The sequence below is a fragment of the Brassica napus genome, chromosome C9 (genome assembly GCF_020379485.1).
Source record: "Brassica napus cultivar Da-Ae chromosome C9, Da-Ae, whole genome shotgun sequence".
NCBI lineage: Eukaryota > Viridiplantae > Streptophyta > Magnoliopsida > Brassicales > Brassicaceae > Brassica > Brassica napus.
In genome coordinates this window covers 11053836-11073868 of record NC_063452.1, presented here as the reverse complement: position 1 = coordinate 11073868, position 20033 = coordinate 11053836, and the positions used below count along the sequence as shown (strand labels likewise).

General features: G+C 36.0%; 3 protein-coding genes and 1 long non-coding RNA gene across 6 annotated transcripts; 2 read left to right on the top strand and 2 right to left on the bottom strand.

Moving 5' to 3' along the window:
- The first annotated feature begins 4118 nt into the window (after nucleotides 1-4118).
- Nucleotides 4119-6517, top strand: LOC106436979 (AT-hook motif nuclear-localized protein 5). Of its 2 annotated transcripts, none has more exons than XM_022711555.2 (5): nucleotides 4119-4916; nucleotides 5365-5432; nucleotides 5544-5675; nucleotides 5757-5915; nucleotides 6020-6517. In XM_022711555.2, exons 1-5 carry the CDS (start codon nucleotides 4487-4489, stop codon nucleotides 6314-6316), a joined length of 1086 nt encoding a protein of 361 aa, XP_022567276.1. In that variant the 5' UTR covers nucleotides 4119-4486; the 3' UTR covers nucleotides 6317-6517. The 2 variants fall into 2 exon arrangements, with proteins under 2 accessions (XP_022567276.1, XP_013733382.1); XM_013877928.3 differs by having other exon boundaries at nucleotides 4122-4943.
- Nucleotides 6518-6705: 188 nt separating this feature from the next.
- Nucleotides 6706-8136, bottom strand: LOC106436982 (probable glutathione peroxidase 8). 2 transcript variants are annotated; one of them, XM_013877930.3, is made up of 6 exons: nucleotides 7975-8136; nucleotides 7576-7652; nucleotides 7404-7465; nucleotides 7220-7338; nucleotides 6980-7147; nucleotides 6706-6894 (listed from the first exon to the last, which is right to left on the bottom strand). In XM_013877930.3, exons 1-6 carry the CDS (start codon nucleotides 8017-8019, stop codon nucleotides 6865-6867), a joined length of 501 nt encoding a protein of 166 aa, XP_013733384.1. In that variant the 5' UTR covers nucleotides 8020-8136; the 3' UTR covers nucleotides 6706-6864. The 2 variants fall into 2 exon arrangements, with proteins under 2 accessions (XP_013733384.1, XP_022567277.1); XM_022711556.2 differs by having other exon boundaries at nucleotides 8002-8081.
- Nucleotides 8137-10494: 2358 nt separating this feature from the next.
- LOC106436981 (probable copper-transporting ATPase HMA5) lies at nucleotides 10495-15738 on the bottom strand. The gene is made up of 6 exons (XM_013877929.3): nucleotides 15313-15738; nucleotides 12358-13761; nucleotides 12012-12266; nucleotides 11768-11890; nucleotides 11199-11678; nucleotides 10495-11105 (listed from the first exon to the last, which is right to left on the bottom strand). Exons 1-6 carry the CDS (start codon nucleotides 15625-15627, stop codon nucleotides 10683-10685), a joined length of 3000 nt encoding a protein of 999 aa, XP_013733383.3. The 5' UTR covers nucleotides 15628-15738; the 3' UTR covers nucleotides 10495-10682.
- Nucleotides 15739-17635: 1897 nt separating this feature from the next.
- Nucleotides 17636-19535, top strand: LOC106436983. Its single transcript, XR_001287206.3, has 4 exons — nucleotides 17636-18184; nucleotides 18356-18479; nucleotides 18560-18771; nucleotides 18940-19535. It is a non-coding gene; the product is annotated as an uncharacterized LOC106436983 (long non-coding RNA).
- The last annotated feature ends 498 nt before the right edge of the window (nucleotides 19536-20033 follow it).

Below are 20033 nucleotides of genomic sequence, written 5' to 3'. Positions count from 1 at the left end.
TAGAAATCCTTCTTTTGGTGGACTTGTGAGTCATATCAAGCACCAACTGAAGTCTGGTAGTATCATTGGGCCATCCGCAACCCATTGTGTCACCGTTCAATCCATCAGTTCTCCCTTTTGGCGAGTTCATATCCCTTTAGTCCGGTGGAGTGATCCTTCCCTATTTTAGGGCGTATCACGCACCCGCCCCGCTAAGATTGCGGGTAACCCGCGGGGTCCGCAGATAATATTAAATTTAATAAATAATTATTTTTATTATCAATTAATTACTTTTTATAATAAAAATTATACATTTATAATTTAAATTATATAATTTTCATTAATTTATACATTTTTTTACATATTTTTATTTTTATTTTTATTTATTTTAAAAGAATTTAGAAAAAAAATAATATATTTTTTTATTTTGCGGGTCGGCGGGTATCCGCGACTCAAATTTGGTTGACCCGCATCCGCTCCGCTAAAAATCGACTCAACCCGCATCCGCATGCTGAAATTTGTAAATCGATCGACCCGCACCCGCTCCGCGGCGGGACCCGCGGGTAATGACCCAAATTCCCAGCTCTGATTTGGTTGATATTTGTTGCACATTTCAAACTTTAAAAAAACTCAAGCAACACCTATACCAGCAGCTATATCTCTTAGAAATTTGAAACTACCGGACCACCACAACTTGTGAAGAGAATCATCTCTCTTATCCCCACAAAATACATCAGAAGGAAAATATAAAAGCAACAGTTGAGATCACTTTCCTTGCAAGAAAGAGACTCACTTTTGATGACATCATGTTTCACAAACCCACGATTATAATCCATCATCTCTCTCTCTATGTATATATGTATACATGTCTAATGTGTATGTATGTTGTGAAGCATTATTATTAACTACGGCAATTTCATAGAAATAGAGCCTTGTCGTACCTTTGGCAGACACCGTCCTCAAAATGAAAGCCTCCTTCAACACTCTTCTTCCATTTTAGTAAATCTACATTTATTGTGATTGACACTTCTATAATTTTTTTTTGGAGGACTTTCTTCTGTAGACTATATTTTTGTTCTCTTGAACTAACAAAAAAGTTATATGGACGAATTTGAGTATATTTATAGCCATTTATGTGAAAATATATTAATTTTTTTTTTGCGGAGTTCAGTAGTGGTCGCCTCAAGTATATTTATCCGATCTTTTCATCAAAATCGCTAGTTTATAAAAAGGACAAGTCACATTAATTTAGGTGAAAGTTACGCAAAAAGGGTGAAAAGTGAAAGTCCAGTTTATTTTATTTCATTGTCAAAAAGTCAAACTAAATAGGTGTCGAAGCTGTGTAATTTGACACCATAACTTAGCCATAACTGACTGTAGGGAATTTGATTAAAAGAAAAAAAACTGACTGTAGGGATTGTTGACAAAACAAGTTAGTGTAAAGATTAAGGACCGAGTATTAATACTATATATATATATATATATAGCAAAACAAAATCTAAAAAAACTATATATAGTAAGATGTGTTTCATTACGAAAGATTTAATAAAATTTTGAGTTATGAAAAAAATAGTAAAAAATGCTGACAAATTGGATTGCATTGGTCGGATTCTTTAGCCACCGGATATTAAATGCATCATACAAACTTTCAAATTAGGTGGAACTCAATACATTATTACACATACATAAATATTTTCTCGAATAAAAATTGAAAGATATAAAAAGAAAGGGCCAAAAAGAAATTTAAATTAAAAAGAAGAATATAACAATTGAAAATAAATAAAGTTAGGAAAGGAGGCTCACTGTCCGAAGCAAAGAAAGAAATAGCTAAGTGATTCAGACATGTGAGAGAGAAAGAGAGATATCCTCTCTCTTCTTGGCTCTTTTCAAGTAGGTCCCGTTCTCTCTCCTCTCTTTTGTCAACAATACATCTCTTATTTTGTCATCTGTCACGTTAAATTGAAAACATGAAAGTTTTTACAAGAATTAGAAGGGAATACATTTTTCCCGAGCCATAGACAGGTAAGAATCACAATTCTTCCGGATCTTGACGAAACCAAAATGATATAAAAAAACGAAAGGATAGAACACTAAAACTTAAACCTAGAATCTTATAGAGAGAATTGAAATAGATGTCCTAATATTAGCGACCATTAGAGAAGAAGAGTGCACCGATTTTTAAAATACGGATAGAAACAAGTCAAGAAATCATGTTTGTGGACTCGAAGAAACTTTCTATCCAAGAACTAATTTGGCAGCAACCTCAAAACTTGCATTAAGCAGATACTTCCATCGACTCCAACCATATCGTAACACAATTAAAAACATTTGGCTCTTTATATGAGAACCGGAGAAGACACTCTTGTCACGAACCAAACCAAAGACCATACACATTAATTGAAAAAGATTCAAAGGCTTAAGCATAAACCATAACCATTCATTCATACCGACTAACCGAGGAGATAGAAAGGGAGAATAGAGTTGAAACCGTAAGAGCTCTGAAATCTCAAGACGCCAATAACCAAAACTATTCGCGACACCCTAACCACATATTTGAACCAGAAATTACTTCCTTCGCGAACCAGATCAAAAGTATGAACCAAGAGTGGGCACACCTTCGAACCAAAACTCATCACAAGTCAACCCAACCATAATTCTAAACAAGAACAGAACCGCAAAGCACTAATCACTTAGAAGGACCACAAACAAGAAACACTTCAGGCAAGCAGAGACCATAGCTCTTCAACAGTGCCGGTCTCAAACCCAAGACATAAGCCACCGCAAAAACAACTACAGAACCCAAGCCTTCTATTTCACCATATTAAGCGCGATTCACTAGTGTTGTAACCTTTCTTATTACAAATATTTAAGAATATTGCCATCGATTTGTTTTATAAAAAAAGAAATATTTTCAAAAATATCGACTTTATATTTTGCATATATATTAACTTTATGCTCATGATTTTTGTTAAAACAGGCGGTTCAATTTATATCCATCCTACTGATTTTAAAATATTTTCCGTTTGACCTAAACTAATAATATATTAATAATATATTTGAATCATACAATTAAATATAAAAGAAATGTCAATATAAATTTGACTGATATAGTATATTAATATATAGATCCAATCATTTTAGTACAGTTACATAACTGATCCAACACAAATCCAGTAAATAAATATATATAACGCAATATATTAACGAAATATATAATCTGAACAATAAATTAAAGTAGCATAAGTGAAACCATTAAATTGTTATGTTTTGAATGTTTATATATATATATATATATATATTAAAATAGACTATTCACGGCTCAAGTTCTAATATATAATCAAGTTTCAAACTATAAGTTAGTTTGGAGAAAAATAAAATTATAATTTTTAGTTCAGAGAAAAATGCATTTGCAATATTTAATTCGAGGAACTTTAGAACGAGATCGTAGCACGTTACCCTTTATAAATTTTATACGATAAATTTTTTATAATAGGATTTTTAAAGGTCATCGTGTAATATAAGATGAATATTCAAAAAAAATATTCACAATAATACAATATAAATAACAACTATCCAGATCCATTAATATCTTATTAATCGACTGGAGCATATTTTATAATTGTATTTCACTATAAATATGCATGTACTCCCTATGTTCATTACTTTCATCTAAAACAACATAATATAATAATATATAAATACATATAGACACTTATATTTTTTCACAATAATTCTCTCAAAATAATATAATAATATATAAATACATATACACACTTATATATTTTCATAAATCTTACTATATAAAATATTAAACATAGAACAAAATATTGTTATCGGAAATGAGCATATCATTTTTCATGAGAAAAAAAAACTTAAAAAGCATATAATTTATTTATACATGAAAGGCATTAAATATATTATATTTGACTAAACTTCATTTTCAGTCAGAGGTATATGCGAGACATTAGATTTTGTTATAAAAAGGAAAGTTCAAAAGCTTTTGGATAAAATTATTCTTAAACAAGCCAATTTAATATTATTAAAAACCAAGTAGTTTATTTGAATAAAAATAATTAAAAGTGTATATATACAAAAAATAGTGGTCGTCAGTCTCTCCTCTTTTCTTCAGTCTTCTAACTTTCAGAGAAGGCCAAAAATTCCATTGTTTCTATCTTCACAATATTTATAAAAAATAAAAATAAAATTATAAATCTGTTGTTTCTCCCTCTTTTCTCTCCTCTTCTGTTCTGTCTCTTCTGCCATCTTCCCTTGTCTCCTCTCTCTGATGTACATTTGCGTTTTTCATCTCGGAAGCCGTAGATTTCGAAATCAAATCTAGCTTCTTCTTTTTCTCCTCTTGTCTTAAATCTTTCGTAATTTCGAATCTGCTTTTTCTAAGTGATCTCAAGAGTTAGCTTTGCTTCTTTCTAGGGTAGTGTGTACTCTCTGTTTTCTTCATAAAGTCTCAATCTCGGTGCAAAGACTTGTGATTCAAGGTTTTAGATGCATGGACGGGAGAGAAGCAATGGCATTTCCAGGCTCTCACTACTATCTCCCGAGAGGAGCCTTCACGAACCTCTCTCCTTCCCAGGTCGCGAGTGGACTCCACGCGCCGCCGCCGCCGCCGCCGGGAATGAGGCCGATGCCTAACCCTAACCCTAACGTTCATCACCCTCAGACTCATTTCTCCATGGCTGATTTCGGACACAGCATTCACATGGGGATGGCTTCGCCTCTCCCGCAGCCGCCGCCTCCGATGGAGCAGCCGTTGGTTAAGAAGAAACGTGGACGGCCGAGGAAGTATGCTCCTGATGGACAAGTCTCTTTAGGGCTTTCTCCTATGCCTTCTTCTGCTGGTAGTAAGAAAGCTGAGGACTCTTCTTCAGTGACTGATCCGAATGCTCCTAAACGAGCCAGAGGTCGTCCTCCTGGAACTGGTAGGAAGCAACGACTGGCTAATCTTGGTGAGATCTCAAGTTTTTACATGTCACATTGTGAAGAACTTGAGCTTAGATCTTTTGATTATGTGGAAGTTCCTAATGCTAGAAGCTGTAGATGATTATGTGGTCAAATTAAGTTAGACTATGTTGGTTTATCTCTGCTGCTACTGCTAATTTAATGATCCATCTGTCGTCTAATCTCTATTTGTGTTTAGATTAGTAATTAGTGAGAGATCTTAACCTAAAACAAATTAGTTTGATTTGATTTAGCTATGTTGTAATTCCTACAAAACGTCGCTTGCTAAGTATTAAGCTGTGAAAGAGTAATTTAACTGATCCACGTGTGTTATAATCTCTGTTTAGATAAGTAATTGGTCATTTCAATTTGATTAGTCAATATAAATTTTATTAAGAGCAATCTTTTTACCTCTGTTGAGTACTTTAGGTGAGTGGATGAACACTTCAGCTGGATTTGCCTTTGCACCTCATGTCATCAGTGTTGGAGCAGGAGAAGTAAGCTCTCCAAAAAAAAAAAAAACTCCTTTCAGTCTATTGATTCTGTTTATTGACAATCTGAAAATTTCATAATGATTATTCATCTGCTTCCTTTATATTTTCTCGCAGGATATTGTTTCAAAAGTAATGTCATTTTCACAGCAAAGACCACGAGCTCTTTGTATAATGTCAGGCACTGGAACAGTTTCTTCAGTCACTCTACGTCAACCCGCTACAACAGAGCCTTCTTTGACATATGAGGTTTCAAAATCGTTCATTCTATTAACTGAATTAGAAAACATTAAAAAAGTAATGGTTTTCTATGTGTGTTTTTTTTGGTAGGGACGTTTTGAGATACTAAGTTTAGGGGGATCTTATTTGGTAAATGAAGAAGGTGGATCCAAAAGTCGAACCGGCGGTTTGAGTGTCTCCCTTTCTGGTCCTGAAGGTCATGTTATCGGCGGTGGGATTGGAATGCTTATCGCAGCCAGCCTCGTTCAGGTTCTTGAATTCCTCTTCTCTAATGTTTAATAGAGTGAATCTAAAATCTTGTATTTTTGTAATGTCTCTCCTAACAGAAGAAAAAATTACTTGTTATTTTGAAGGTGGTGGCTTGTAGTTTTGTATATGGTGGAGTCCCAAAGTCTAATAATAACAATAACAAGACCATCAAACAAGAAGGTGGACCAAAGGAAGAGCACAACGATAGTGAAATGGAGACAACACCGACTAATAATGCACCAGAAGCAGCAGCACAGGTGGCCCAGCAGACGCCACAGAACTTCTCAGGTCAGGGAATGAGTGGATGGCCCGGTTCAGGGGAAGGTTCAGTCTCAGGGTCAGGCAGATCACTTGACTCTAGCAGAAACCTACTCACTGATATTGACTTGACTCGCGGATGATTCAGAACATTAATATTTATTACTACCTTCTTAGTTATTTAAGCAGCGGCATGCAGAATGTGAGTGCTGTAAATATCTTTGTTGTTGTAGATTATTTATCAGGGAATGTTAAACTAGAAATCTCAGAGAACTGTGTTCCTTCTAACATTGTTATTGTAGCAAAACCCCTCCCTTGAGGCTATTTAAGGATATTTTTAACTATCTATATCCCATTAAGCTCTCTTTCTGGTCATCGAGAACTTGGTTTCTTAAGCATTACCAAATTGATCAGAAAAAGTAGTTAGACCAGTCAGTATTTTTGTTTCTTAAGACAACTTGTAGCAGCTGCAAAGTAGTTTTGGTAAAACAGAGGAGATGATTCAAAATTTGATTTTAGAGAGAAGAACCCATGTGGAACCGATTTTAATATTGTTTTGACTTCTTTGTGTTGGTCTGAGTTTGGATTAATGAAACCAAAACATAACAAATTCAAACCAAAGGCAATGAGATTTGCTTTATTACATGAGAAGTTTAAGATCAAAGTACAGTTATCAACAGAGGCGATTCAGTCAGACGTTCAGAAGCTTCTTGATGTCATGCTGCAGAGAATTGAGACATAACATAAGCACAAAGAGAAAAAAACAATTGTTTCTTTAGAGATAGAGATATAGATTGTTTGTTTACCTCGAGTGTAAGAGGAGAAGTGGTTGGGTAATAACGTTCTACAGCTTGACCATTCTTGTCCACAAGAAACTTAGCAAAGTTCCATTGAATCTCATCTCCGAAGATTCCCCATTTGCCTTTCTTTAGAAACTTATAAAGAGGAGAAGCATTCTCTCCATTCACTTCAATCTAAACACACAACGGGGGAAGATCAACATCAAGACATACAACTTGTAATCAATTCGTCTGACTGGTATATACCTTGTTGAAAATGGGGAACTCAGATTTGAACTTAGTACAAACAAACTCTGTAATTTGGTCAGTAGTTCCCGGTTCCTCTTCACCAAATTGGTTACAGGGAAATGCTAGAATCTCCAGACCTTGCAACAGAAACAACCATCAAGAGAATCATGTGGAAGAAACAAGAGCCTTGAAACCAATTTACCTTTGTCTTTGTACTTGTTGTAAAGCTCATTCAATTCGGTGTAGTTTGAGTTCGTCATCCCGCTGAGATCATCAGCGTATAAACAAGAACAAGAAAACAAACATTTAGCACCAAAAATACAAAAAAAAAAAATGGAAGTAAGTAGCTAAGAAGGTGTATAAGAAAATTAAACCATTTGGAAGCAACATTGACAATTAGAAGAACTTTGTCTTTGTATTGACTGAGTTCTAAGCTGTTTCCATTTGCATCCTGTTCCAAAGCAGAAGATTATTCAGCTAAAAGACTTGCACTTTAAAACTAAAAGAAGGTAACACAAGAACTGAATCAGATATAATAGAGAGAACAATCTGTGAGACCAACACCAAAAGACAAAGCAGTGTTTCAATCAACGGTCATCATCTAATTGATTTACCTTAAGTTTCAGAGTCTTCTTACAAAACAAAAGAACACTAAGCAAACCTATACAAAACTTAAGTTCATTCCTTTTACACTCTAAAAACCCTAAACCAAAGGTCATTTCCTTTTAGCAAAAAACACCCATTTGTTGATTGAAGTTAAGCAATCTTGTCACCTCAATGCTTATATCGTAAACAGATACCGGTTCTTTCGTCGCCATAGAAGTATAATTTGAGAAGCAGGAGAAATGTGAGAGAGAGGGGAAGAGAGGAGTCAGCTGCGAGGACAGGAGAAAAAAAAGCTAAAAGGCATGAAAAATGCAGTCTCGGCTCTGGCATATCCATCCCACGCGCTGTTAGTGCGAGTGGCTTTTAATGATGGGCCGTTGCGGTTGTTATTATTTCAGCTTGTTGGGCTTTCTATGTTGCGAGTCACAACCGTATATTTTATCGCAATTTCTAAGGTACGAAAATAATCTCACAAGTATGAATATTGCGTCTAATTCTTAAACCATGTGCATCTCCAATGACGCACGGAATAAATTCCTCTATATTTCACGCTAAAATAAATTAACCATATAATAGAATTGAATGTTGCTCCAATGTTATTCTATTTTAAAGTAAAAAATAGAACGATAACAAAAAATAAAAAAATAACTCTATATATAAACTAAAAAATAGGTTTACACTATTATAAAGTAGAAATATAGTACTATTAGAACATTTTTACTCTAAACTCAATTTTAGAGAAAAAAATAAAATGGGATTGGAAATCCCTTTATAGAGTTAGATTTGCTCCAATAGTTCCCTCTATAATAGAGTTACTCTATAATAGAGTGAAATATAGAGTAATGTTATTTTTTTACTCTATATTTGGAGTGAAAAATCATCATTACTCTATATTTTGCTCTATTATAAAGTAACTCTATTACAGAAGGAACTAGGCCTGGGCGTTCGGATCTTCGGGTCGGGTTCGGGCCGGTTCTTTTCGGATCCGGATCTTTTCGGATCCTAAATATTTAGACCCAATAGGTACTTAGAAATTTTCGGTTCGGGTTCGGGTCGGTTCTTCTCGGGTCCGGGTCAGTTCAGATCTATAATTAAAATACCCATAAAATACCTGTAATTTTTCGGGTCCATATCGGGTCCGGGTCGGATTCAGATATTTAGGATAGGCCTGGGCATCCGGGTCTTCGGGTCGGGTTCGGGTCGGGTATTATCGGGTCCGGGTCCTTCGGGTCCTAGCAATTTAGACCCATATAGGTACCTATAACTTTTCGGGTCGGTTCCGGATCGGGTCTTGTCGGGTCCGGGTCGGTTCGGGTCTATAATTTCAATACCCGTAAAATGCCCAAAATTTTCGGGTATATTTCGGATCCGGGTCGGTTCGGGTATTTAGGACCCGAAATAGACCCAAAGTACCTGAACTGGACCCGAAAACTCTAAAAATACCCGAATAACCGCAAAAATACCCAAAATTTATCCAAAATCAGACCCAAAAACTCAAAACATACCCGAATTTTACCTAAATACCCAAATTATATTTTCTAAAAATCTAAAATTTCACCAAAAACCTACAATTATACCCGAAAATCCAAATCCGAAACCTTTAAAAAAATTTGAAATATCAAAATTATACTCAATCACCCAAATATACCTAGTATATACAAATATTTGCGGGTACTTCGGATACCCGAACGGGTCTCGGGCAGGACCCGGACCCGAACCGAGACCCGCGGGTCCAAAAAAAAAGACCTAATAGGTACTTAGCATGGACCCGGACCCGGACCCGAACCTATATTTTCGGGTCGGTTCTGGTTCGGGTCTTCGGGTACGGGTAAAATGCCCAGGCCTAATTTAGGATCTGAAAAGGACATGATATACCCAATTTCATCAACTTTAGTTGAATATTTGTCATATATATCTAAAATTTTACAAAACAACTTAAATGAAACTATTAATAATTAAAATAAAACATTTTAAAACTCTAAATTTTACATTTTAAAGCTTTATATTACTTAAAAAATATTAAAAAATAATAACAAATGTTGTTCACAAAAGATATTTCAACTAAAACATAAAATAATATATATAAAATAGAACACAAAAACATCATAGCTTTAGATATACATGTTTTTAAGTCGGGTACAAATCGGTTCTTATCGGGTCGGGTCTATTCGGGTCGGTTCTTTTTGGGTCCGGGTCTATTCGGGTCGGTTCTTTTTCGGTTTCGGTTCTTTCGGGTAAAAAAAATTTAGACCCAAAAGGTACTTGTGCATTTTCGATCCGGTTCCGGGTCGGGTATTTTTGGGTCGGTTCCGGTTCGGATCTTCAGATCCGGGTTAAAATGCCCAGGCCTAGAAGGAACTATGGGATCAAATCCAATTCTATAGTAAAGTTACTCTAAAAATAGAGTGAAATATAAAAGAAAATTTTGCGTACCATTGGAGATGATGTAAAACATCGTCTTCATCCGATAAAACACATCCAAGGACGAGTAGAGAAACGAACCTGGGACCATTTCTTAGCATCTGCCATCATAATCCACAAGTCAAATGTTTGTAGTAAAGTTCCAAAGGCTAACGTTACTTTCCCTTGGTCATGTAGAGCGTTTTTCTAGAGTCAAACGGCATGCATTCTCACTTTTTTGTGACATTTCTTTCCAGGTTATCAGCCAGTATTCTAGAAGAAGATGATAAAGCATAATCTTTTGTGCTAAGTATTTATATTATGAGGAAAATCCTGAGAACCAATCATGTGAATTTCTTATTATACTAACGTAACAAATCTAACACACAAATCATGTAGATATTTATGGTACCGGTTGTTAGTTCATCAAATCACATAACCATTTACTCGGTTTGGATCGGTTGAGTTTGGTTTTCTAAACCCGCTCCACTTGAACCTCACGGATGGCCAGACTATCAAGCCTCTTAGGCCGCTTGTAGTTCTTCAACAAGAGAGAGCAACACACAACACTGACAGAAGAAGCAGCCATTGCAGCACCTGCAATCCACGGAGGCAACCTGAACCGGGTAGACGGGAAAAGCACCCCCGCAGCGATAGGTATGCCCATGAGGTTATACCCGAGAGCCCATACGTAGTTGAGACGGATCCTTGAGAACGTTTTCCTCGAAAGATCAATGGCTGTGATCACATCTTCCAAGTTACTTTTCATCAGGACAATATCAGCTGCTTCTATTGCAATATCGGTTCCTGCACCAATCGCCATTCCTACATCCGCTGCCACTAGAGCAGGTGAGTCATTGACTCCATCTCCAACCATTGCCACAACATGACCCGCAGCCTGCAAAATTCATTGGTTTATATCAGTTTTATACTTTTGTATATTAAAGATGTGAACTTTTTTAATTTAGTGTGGAGCTAAATATAAGTTTACCTGTAGCTCCTTGACTTTCTCTGCTTTCTGCTCCGGTTTAGCTTCTGCAATAACAGAGTCTATACCGACTTCTCTAGCAATGGAATTTGCAGTTCCCCAGTTGTCACCTGTTACCATGATGCTTTTGATATTCATGGATTTTAAAATGGAGATGGCTTCTCTAGCATTTGGTTTTACAGGATCCGAAACAGCCAGAACTCCAACCAATTCACTGTCTATAGACACGAGGATTCCTGTCTGGGCCATCCCTTCAGCTTCTGCTAGCAACTCCTCAGCATCGGCTGTAATATTAATTTTATAACCAGACATAAAGTTCTTGTTTCCCACCATAATCTCTTTTCCATTAACGGTCGCTCTCACTCCGTTTCCCGTGATAGAAACAAATCCATGGGCTTCAGGCCACGCAGGGTTCTCTTCATCATCTCTGAATTTCTTTCCATATTCAACAATGGCCTTTGCTAATGGATGCTCGCTGTTTACCTGATAAAAAGATAAGTGTCATCATAAAGATATCAGTTTTGATGCATGCCACGAGTTTGTATATGTGTTCGATGGTTACAAGAGATTACCTCAGTTGCAGCTACAAGTTCATAGAATTCTCTAAGTACCATGTTTTTCAGGAGTTTGGTTTTTACAACAACGGGTTTCCCCATCGTGAGAGTTCCTGTCTTGTCAAATACAATGCAATTTACCTACACAATTATTCAAACTGTTGAGGTTTCGTCATCTAAAAAGAATCAAAATGTTATAGAAAACCTCTAATCACATATTATAAGTTACAATCAAGAGCTTAACAAATTAGCGCACACTAACCTTGTGTGCTCTTTCTAGAGCTTGACCACCCTTTATCAGCACACCTTGAGATGCACCAACCCCAGTGCCAACCATAACAGCGGTTGGAGTAGCCAGTCCAAGAGCACATGGACAAGCTATGACCATGACAGAGATTCCAAACTGAAGAGCTAGCTCGAAGCTATCCATTGAAGAAGGTATCCATGCTTCAGGGTACCAATGCAGTTTCCCAGCTAAGAACCAAGCAAGCCAAGTTGAGAACGAGAGGAAAATTACCTACAACATTATAAATGATTTGAGTTTAAGAACTAGTTGTGACTCTAAAAGACTAAAAACTTTCTGTTAATCAAAATGTCAGATTACTCACCAAAGGAACAAAGAACTTGGAAATCCGATCAGCCAACTTCTGAACTGGAGCTTTGGCCAGTTGTGCAGACTCAACGAGACGAACAATCTGTGCAAGAGCACTCTCTGAACCGACTCTTGTAACCTTAACATGCAGAACACCGTTCTCGTTCAAAGTGCCTCCTATAACAGTATCACCCTTTCTCTTTGCCACTGGCCTTGCCTCTCCCGTTATCATACTTTCATTCACATGACTTTGTCCCCATATAACATAGCCATCCGAAGCTACTTTAGCACCAGGAACGATCTTGATCACGTCATTCTTCTGTATCAATCGGCCATCAATCTCCTCTTCGCCAGTCACACTCCCTTCCTCGTCCACAGCCAACAATATCGCAGTGTCTGGTGCCAAGTTCATAAGCTTTGCGATCGCTTGAGACGTTTTGCCTTTAGCCATAATCTCCAAATACTTTCCAAGTATGATAAACGAGATGAGCATGGCACTGGTCTCAAAGAAATCAACTCCTTTGAAATCAGGAGACGTTGCAGCTCTCAACACTGTGTATAACGAATAGAAATAAGCTGCATTTGTTCCCAGAGCGATCAGAACATCCATGTTAGCCGATCCTCGGCGTAAAGCCCTGTAAGAGCCAACATAGAATCTCCAGCCTATGATAAACTGGACAGGTGTAGCCAAAAGCCACCTTGTGATCTCTCCAATGGTGAGCATATTGACGACCTTATACATCAGCAGATGTTTAATTCCAGGGATATACATAAAGACCATGGCTGTCAAAAACACTGGTACCGTAAACACCAAACTCCACAGAAACGACTTATAGTACTGCTTGATCTCCTCTTGCTTCTGAGACTCTCTGCCCACCCCTCCCTCGGAGAATACTGTTGCCTTGATGTGGCCACTATGACCAAAGACAGTAGACTCTATCACACGAATGAAGTTCCTTGGCCCCGTCACATCGGGTTTGTACAAGACAGATATCTTATCACTTCCATGGCTGATCTCAACGCTCTGAACCCCAGGAAGTGCTTCAAGCGATTTTTCAATCATCATCATTGATTCATCAGTGAACTCGCCATCGATCTTCAAATCAATCTTGCTCACATCCTCTCCTGTACTTATAAGTACGGCTTCAAATCCAGCATTTTCTATCTCTTCCAGTAGTTTATCGTAGCTCAGGAGCGTGGGATCATAATGAACTTCTGCTTCTTCAATTGCTAAGGCAACGTGAGCTCTCTGTACACCATTAAGTGATTGCAGTACGCTTTCAATGGTTGAAGAACATGAGGTACAAGTCATACCGTTTATTCGTATCCTGCATACTTGTCTGGACCTCTCATTCGCCTCATTCTCTATCAGCGATGCTTCAAATCCAGCGTCTTCAATAGTCTCACGAATTGTCTCCACCTACCAACCAGTACAACAATCCAGATGAAAATATATAATGAAACCTATTATCCTAATTTCAAACAGTAAATGAAACACATTATCAAGTAGCTTCAGGGTGTGCATCATCCAAGAAGTACAATTGGGTTCTCGTAAAGCAAAAGCGTAATAAGGAGAGTATAAGGGTACTTACAAAAGCATAACTACGTACAGTTTTGAGTAGGAAAATATCATTCGTGACAAGGTCTATTGCTAAGATATTCACTCAACGGAGAAGTTGCATAAATGAAAAAAGAAGCTTGGCTACGTCTATAGAATGAAGAGTTCTAGGGAGCAAAGAGGTCTTCAAAAGTGAGGGTTGAAATTGTCTCAAGTAAAACTTATTTAGATAATGTTTGATGGCTGTTTCTCATGGAACAAGTTGGAAACCAACTCAATGGGTTTCATCAACAAACAACAATGAAACCCTAGCACTGTATTAGTTGGCATCATTAAGTAGAATTGTTCGAGGAATTCTACAGATATATACTTGCAGGCAGATCAGAGTGACATCATATTGCAGTTCAAAAAATTTATAAATGCAGGGAGGATAAATAAGTTTGTGAAAATTGGATCAGCTTCCAACTGAGCTGATATCTACACTAAGGAGTTGCATGTGAGCAAGCTTCAAGCAATTCCCAAAAGTAACTACAGCCTGAGAAAGTCGGGATTCGAGAATGGAATCCAATGAACATGACAAGGACTGTGAGCCAAATCAGAGGGTTTGATGTTACATGATGTTACAACTGTGAACGCAACAAAATTCTTAATGTGACTAAGATAAAGAGAGGGTCCCAAAGGGAAAAAAAAAACAGACCCATGAGAAGATACATAGTATGGAAGAAGTGAAAGATTAATAGATGTGATCTGAAGGTGTAAGGCCGTGTGAACTCTCTCACCAAGTTGAACCTAAAGTACTTCTTGCTGTGTGGCTATAAAGGGAATTTATATATTATGTTAAAGATATCACAAGAGAGAGAGAGAGAGTTCTAAGTGAGAACTAGTAAGACAGAAAGTTGTAAGTGTAATCTCTCAAGAACACAATGTAACCCCGTGCTCTAGTGGATCCGGGTAGGGAACGTGAACTAGATAAATCTCTAGTGCCATTAAATTCTTTTTTTTCTTCTAATTTGCTTGTTATGTATCTGATTTTTCTTCTCAAACCGTTTCTACAACTCTCTTGCGTGACTGTAACAGAATAAAGCTTGAGCTTTGAGTGGATAAAATCTCTACATCTTTCTTTTTTTTTTTTTTTGCACTGAGGCTTAAAATCTCCACATCATGTGATCCTTCTTTTGCAGATAAGAAAATAGATTAAAGCAATTCATAACAAATATCTTCAACCTGCTTGATGTTGTTAGAGTCTTAGAGATCAACATTTATTGCAAGTGTAAAAAAAAAGTTATTCACATGAATCCCATGAAAATGAAGCTATACAGAAAACTCTATATCCCAATCAAATTCATCTCAGAAACAGTATGATCGATTCACATATCACGATAAGCAGATATTGAATTTTCAATCGAAACTTACATTGACAGAGCTAGGGTAGAACTGGATTTGAGCCCGATGGTTCAGAGCGTCGATGACCGCTTCGTGAATTCCGGGGAGACGCTTGATCTCTTTCTCGATAGATCCAGCGCACGCGGAGCATGTCATCCCTGTAACGCCGAAAACCGCACTGGCAATCGCCTCCTCGTCGTCGATCTTAAGCACCGCCGTCTCCGACGGTGATCCATCGCCGCCGCCGCCACGTGGCCTGTTGTTTAGATGTTTCCACAACACGGGGTAACGCCCGCTGAATCTCTCTTTGCGAATGCATGTGAGAGACAATAGCTTCGTCGCCATAGTCGTCTCCAATTTTGATTCCTTTTACGTTTGTGGGAAATGTTGTTTATACTTTCGAATGGGCTAAAGCTTTTTAAATATATCGGGAGAGAGCGAAAAATGTCTCGGTTGGTAAATGACAAAATATGTGCGCCGATTCTATAAATACTCAAACTATCGGGTCCTTTCCGTAAATACTCTCTTCTGACATTTTAAAGTTTCTTAACCAATGAAAACATCCTTCCAGATTTTGTAATTTTGTTTTGATTAAGTAGTAACATGATATTTGTAACCTCCCTATTTAATTTTCTAAAACCTAAGAATTCGAATGGTAACCACATATTTGTTAAATATGGTTATACAACAAAATTTTATTGCTAAAACTATTTTATGATACAATTATAATTAAAAATATAGTAATTATATAAATATATATATTAATAATGAGAGATAAAATTTAATATATTAGATTATCATTTAACTATTTTAAATATATTTTATGCATAGATTAACTGTTTTTTTTTGTTGGTCAAAACATAGATTAACTGTTTATATAAACAATTTTGATCTTTAAAGAGAAGATCTAGAATTTTAAAAATACTAAAACGTCTTAAAATAGGTATGCCGGTATGAGCCTATGAGAAACTGTATTTATAAAATATTTAATTATATTAAAAAAATATTCAGTGCGTAACTGAGCAAAATCATTTACTATTTTCTTTGTGTTTTCTGAACTGTATTCCATTAGTTAGTGGAAAATTCAAGTGTTTGCGGTGTTGTTATTTTTATAATTTAAAAATGAATTTTTTATATAAAAAAAAGTTATGATTGGTGAATAGAAGTGGTTTTACAAATACCATTTTGAAGTCCGTAGTATGGTTTTGGCCATTCAGTGTATAAATGGTAGATACCTTTACTAGATTCACTAAAATAATTGATGAGAGTGTCATTATGTCACTGTTATGATCACATACTATGCGTTGATTTCTGTTTTTTTTAAGTGTCACTTTGATATATTTTACAAAGATTAAGAAAGTATATAATAGACGATCTAGATAATAGATTAATATACATTTATTTAATATATAATTAATTATAAATGATTTAAATAAAAATTTATTGGCTATTTAAAATGTTAAAATAGATTTAAAGTATAAAGTTACATTGAAAATGTAAAATGACATTTTTCTGAAACAAAATAAAAATAAAAATAATACTTTTTATGAAACAGAAGGAGTAAAACATAGTAATAATTCAAAATTTTAATTATAATATTTCAAAAATGAACGACAGAGAACATAAAAAAATATGTAAACTGTATATAAAAACCCTTTATCAAAAAAGAAAAAAAGAAGTAAACTGTATATAAACTATAGGGTGAAGTAGTTTTACTTGTTCTTGTTTCTATTTTATTTTATCATCTATGAATATATTGAAATTTTAAATTAGTTCGTGTTTCTTTTTCATTTCTATATAATTTTTGTCGCATGTTTCTACTGAATATTTACTTGAAATTTTTAGTTTTCGTTTTTTTTTTTCCATTTGCAAAAAAAAGGCAAGCAAAATTCCTTTCATGTTACACATTTGGCTTATGGCGTACTATGCAACCGTTGCGTGCTGTAAAAATTAATGTATTACTTAAAAAATTGCCTTTAACGACAGGAAAAAATGTATTTAAAATTTTGTCAACGGGAACTTTACAATACATATCCAGTTTAAGGTAAGATGGAAATCTATTATACCTGTCTGAGCGTTGATGGCACTCAACCTCGTAAGAACATATAAGTCGTACCAACCATGAAATTGGCGGCTTTTAAAAATAGTCAAAAGACTTTTATTAAGTTGAAATCCATACGACGTTTATGAAATTTCAATTCAACCAGCAAACTCTGTTATCTGAATATGAATATGGAAGACACCTCAAGTATCTTATACAATAAAGTAGACTTACCTCTCTCCTCCTTGCGCCACAGAGAGAAGGGCGTTTGTCGACACGTGTCACCTCAGCATACATTCAACGAAATCAAATTTTGTTTCCGCTGCGTTCTTTCATTTGGGCTTTTCGTGTTTGTTGACAAGCCCATGTTCTGTGTGTTGTAGGCTTCGACTCTTCGAGATCGCTGTAGCTCCTACTTGGGTAAACAAATCGTCACCTCCGTTAAACATCTCCAGCATCACCCATCTTCCTCCATTATTGCACTCTACGATTGAAGAGCTTAAAGTATTCAACTCTCTTCAACTTATCCTCTCTCCCAAACTAGCTATATAAACCAACCATCATCGACCATGAGATTTATGCTTCACATTGGTTCGATTGGATATCCATCTCCCAATTTTTTAATCTCTTTCAGCTAACTTACAGTGCTTACTATCTATGGCCTCAGTTTGTCACCTCACAAACATATGGTCTCCGCCAAAATTGAAGAATTCTGAACGTTCTAGATTCCTCGAGTTCAACATTCTCTGAAAGCATAAGTTAAGATCTCCTTCATCTCGGCGGTCTTGCCTTCTATCTATGCCGATGAAACGGAGAACTCTTCGACGATGTGTTGTTTCAAGCTCCCCGACGCCTATGGCGGTAATTTATGAACCCTTCTGTTTCTTATTGGATTGATCATCATCTCCTCCATTGTTAGATCGGTCTTTTTGGAATTTGTAATTGTTTATACTATACATATTGTTAGTGATTGATTTTGATTCATATAAATGAAGCTTATGATTGCCGGATATTTATCTGATAACGGTATAGGTCGATGTCCACACAAAGGTGTCAAGGCTACAAATGTAGTTTCCAGTGGAGCTTCCATTGGTATCTACAGTCTGTTGAGCTCATGGATGGTGGATCAGACTACCTTGGAAAGGGTGTCTCTAAGGTGTGAAACTATGTTGTTAGTGAAAGAAGGGTTATCCAATTTTTCTCATATTTGTTTTTTGTTGATTTCATTGTGAATAGGCTGTTGGCGATGAACAAAATAAACACTGGTGATAGTTAAGAAACTGGTTGAAGACAGTAGGAGAGATATAGAAAAAGCTGTTGAGAATGAAGAGAAGCTCCGTCATTTGAAGACAAGAGTGTGAGTCACTATGAAATTTCGTCAATACTTCTACCAATGTTGTAGAAACACTTCTTTCATCTGAGCGGCAATTCCAAACTATCGAAGCACGGTGAGTCTCATATTTTTTTGTTATGCAACTCTAAGCTCATTTATGTAAATGATGATGAGAAAATTACATATTTTCTAGGGTAACTTAAAGAACGATAAAATCAGTAGGTTGATGGTTTCGCTCACTGACTTGAATCCATTCTTATGTGTCTTTTGATTGTGAAAGCAGGCTGGTTGCTACGTCTAGACAGCTGGAAGGTGAGAAAGTGCAGAAAAAGGTAGAAGTTCAAAAGCTGATGGAGGAGAACGTGAACAATGCAAAGTCATGGCTTTGAATGCTTCAAACATCTGATTATGCATCTTTCATCTCCTGCAATGGCCTATGTGATTCGTATGTTTTCAGATTTGATATTCTGGTAACTCTGTACAATTATGGCTTCCGATAAGCAAGTAAAGTTGATCTGTTGGCTGCTCATTTGCTAAAAGTGTTTACTTCTTTGTTGGTATAGTTTCTGCACATGCATCAATTGCGAGGTTCTGTTACAAGCATGGCACTCTGGATCTCATTGTCTACAGTCTACGATCAACGTAAATTAACGTGTAAAGTTGACCTAGATCCACTGATACATAAAGTCTCAATACAGAGTATCGACTATTTAATTTAATGTTTTTAAAAGGCTATTTAATTTAATTTAATGTTAATTTAAATTGAAAATTTAAAATAAACTACATATTTTAAAAGTGGATTGTATCAGTTTTGGATTCTAGGTCAATGTATAAATTTGTCGGTTTTGAACTCAGTTAGCTGAAGCCATTCATTACATAGTTCTCTGGATATATAAAGTCCCAATAGAGAGTCTACGATCACTTCCAAAATCATGGCACTCTGGATCTCATAATGTAATTCTATCTTCTTCTTTTTTTTGAACAAACTTATAATATAATTCTATCTTTTCTATGCTACCAAGTAACAAGTTACCATAAGATTGATGAATTGATTGATGGCACTTCCTGGAGTTCTAGGTTGGAAGCATAAGAAAGTGTACATCAACAAGAAATCTCAAGTTAAAAGATTATAGCAAACAAACAAAGTTGTATGATTATCAAATTATATACTTGACATTTAATTAAAAGCAAACACGTTGGAGGAGTCTTCTCCATAAAAAGCCAAGGTAGTATAACTAAACATTATCGTTAACTCTTCCTTCTCTCGATGGGACTCAGATATATAAGCCAAGTAATGGGACTTTGTCTAACAATCCAGTGGTTGAATACTGCAGGTGCTGTGAATGATGTATGTGAGACCGTGCAAGAAACAGAAAT

Coding starts and splice junctions, on each gene's coding strand:
- LOC106436981 (XM_013877929.3), bottom strand. CDS start 15,627: ATGGCGACGAAGCTATTGTCTCTCACATGCATTCGCAAAGAGAGATTC. Junction 11,891..12,011: donor CTCTAGAAAGAGCACACAAG/GTTAGTGTGCGC, acceptor ATAATTGTGTAG/GTAAATTGCATTGTATTTGA. Junction 11,106..11,198: donor AGAAAGTCAAGGAGCTACAG/GTAAACTTATAT, acceptor TGAATTTTGCAG/GCTGCGGGTCATGTTGTGGC.
- LOC106436982 (XM_013877930.3), bottom strand. CDS start 8,019: ATGGCGACGAAAGAACCGGTATCTGTTTACGATATAAGCATTGAG. Junction 7,466..7,575: donor GTCAATGTTGCTTCCAAATG/GTTTAATTTTCT, acceptor TGATGATCTCAG/CGGGATGACGAACTCAAACT. Junction 7,148..7,219: donor AGTTCCCCATTTTCAACAAG/GTATATACCAGT, acceptor TTGTGTGTTTAG/ATTGAAGTGAATGGAGAGAA.
- LOC106436979 (XM_013877928.3), top strand. CDS start 4,487: ATGGACGGGAGAGAAGCAATGGCATTTCCAGGCTCTCACTACTATCTC. Junction 4,944..5,364: donor GCAACGACTGGCTAATCTTG/GTGAGATCTCAA, acceptor TGAGTACTTTAG/GTGAGTGGATGAACACTTCA. Junction 5,916..6,019: donor TCGCAGCCAGCCTCGTTCAG/GTTCTTGAATTC, acceptor GTTATTTTGAAG/GTGGTGGCTTGTAGTTTTGT.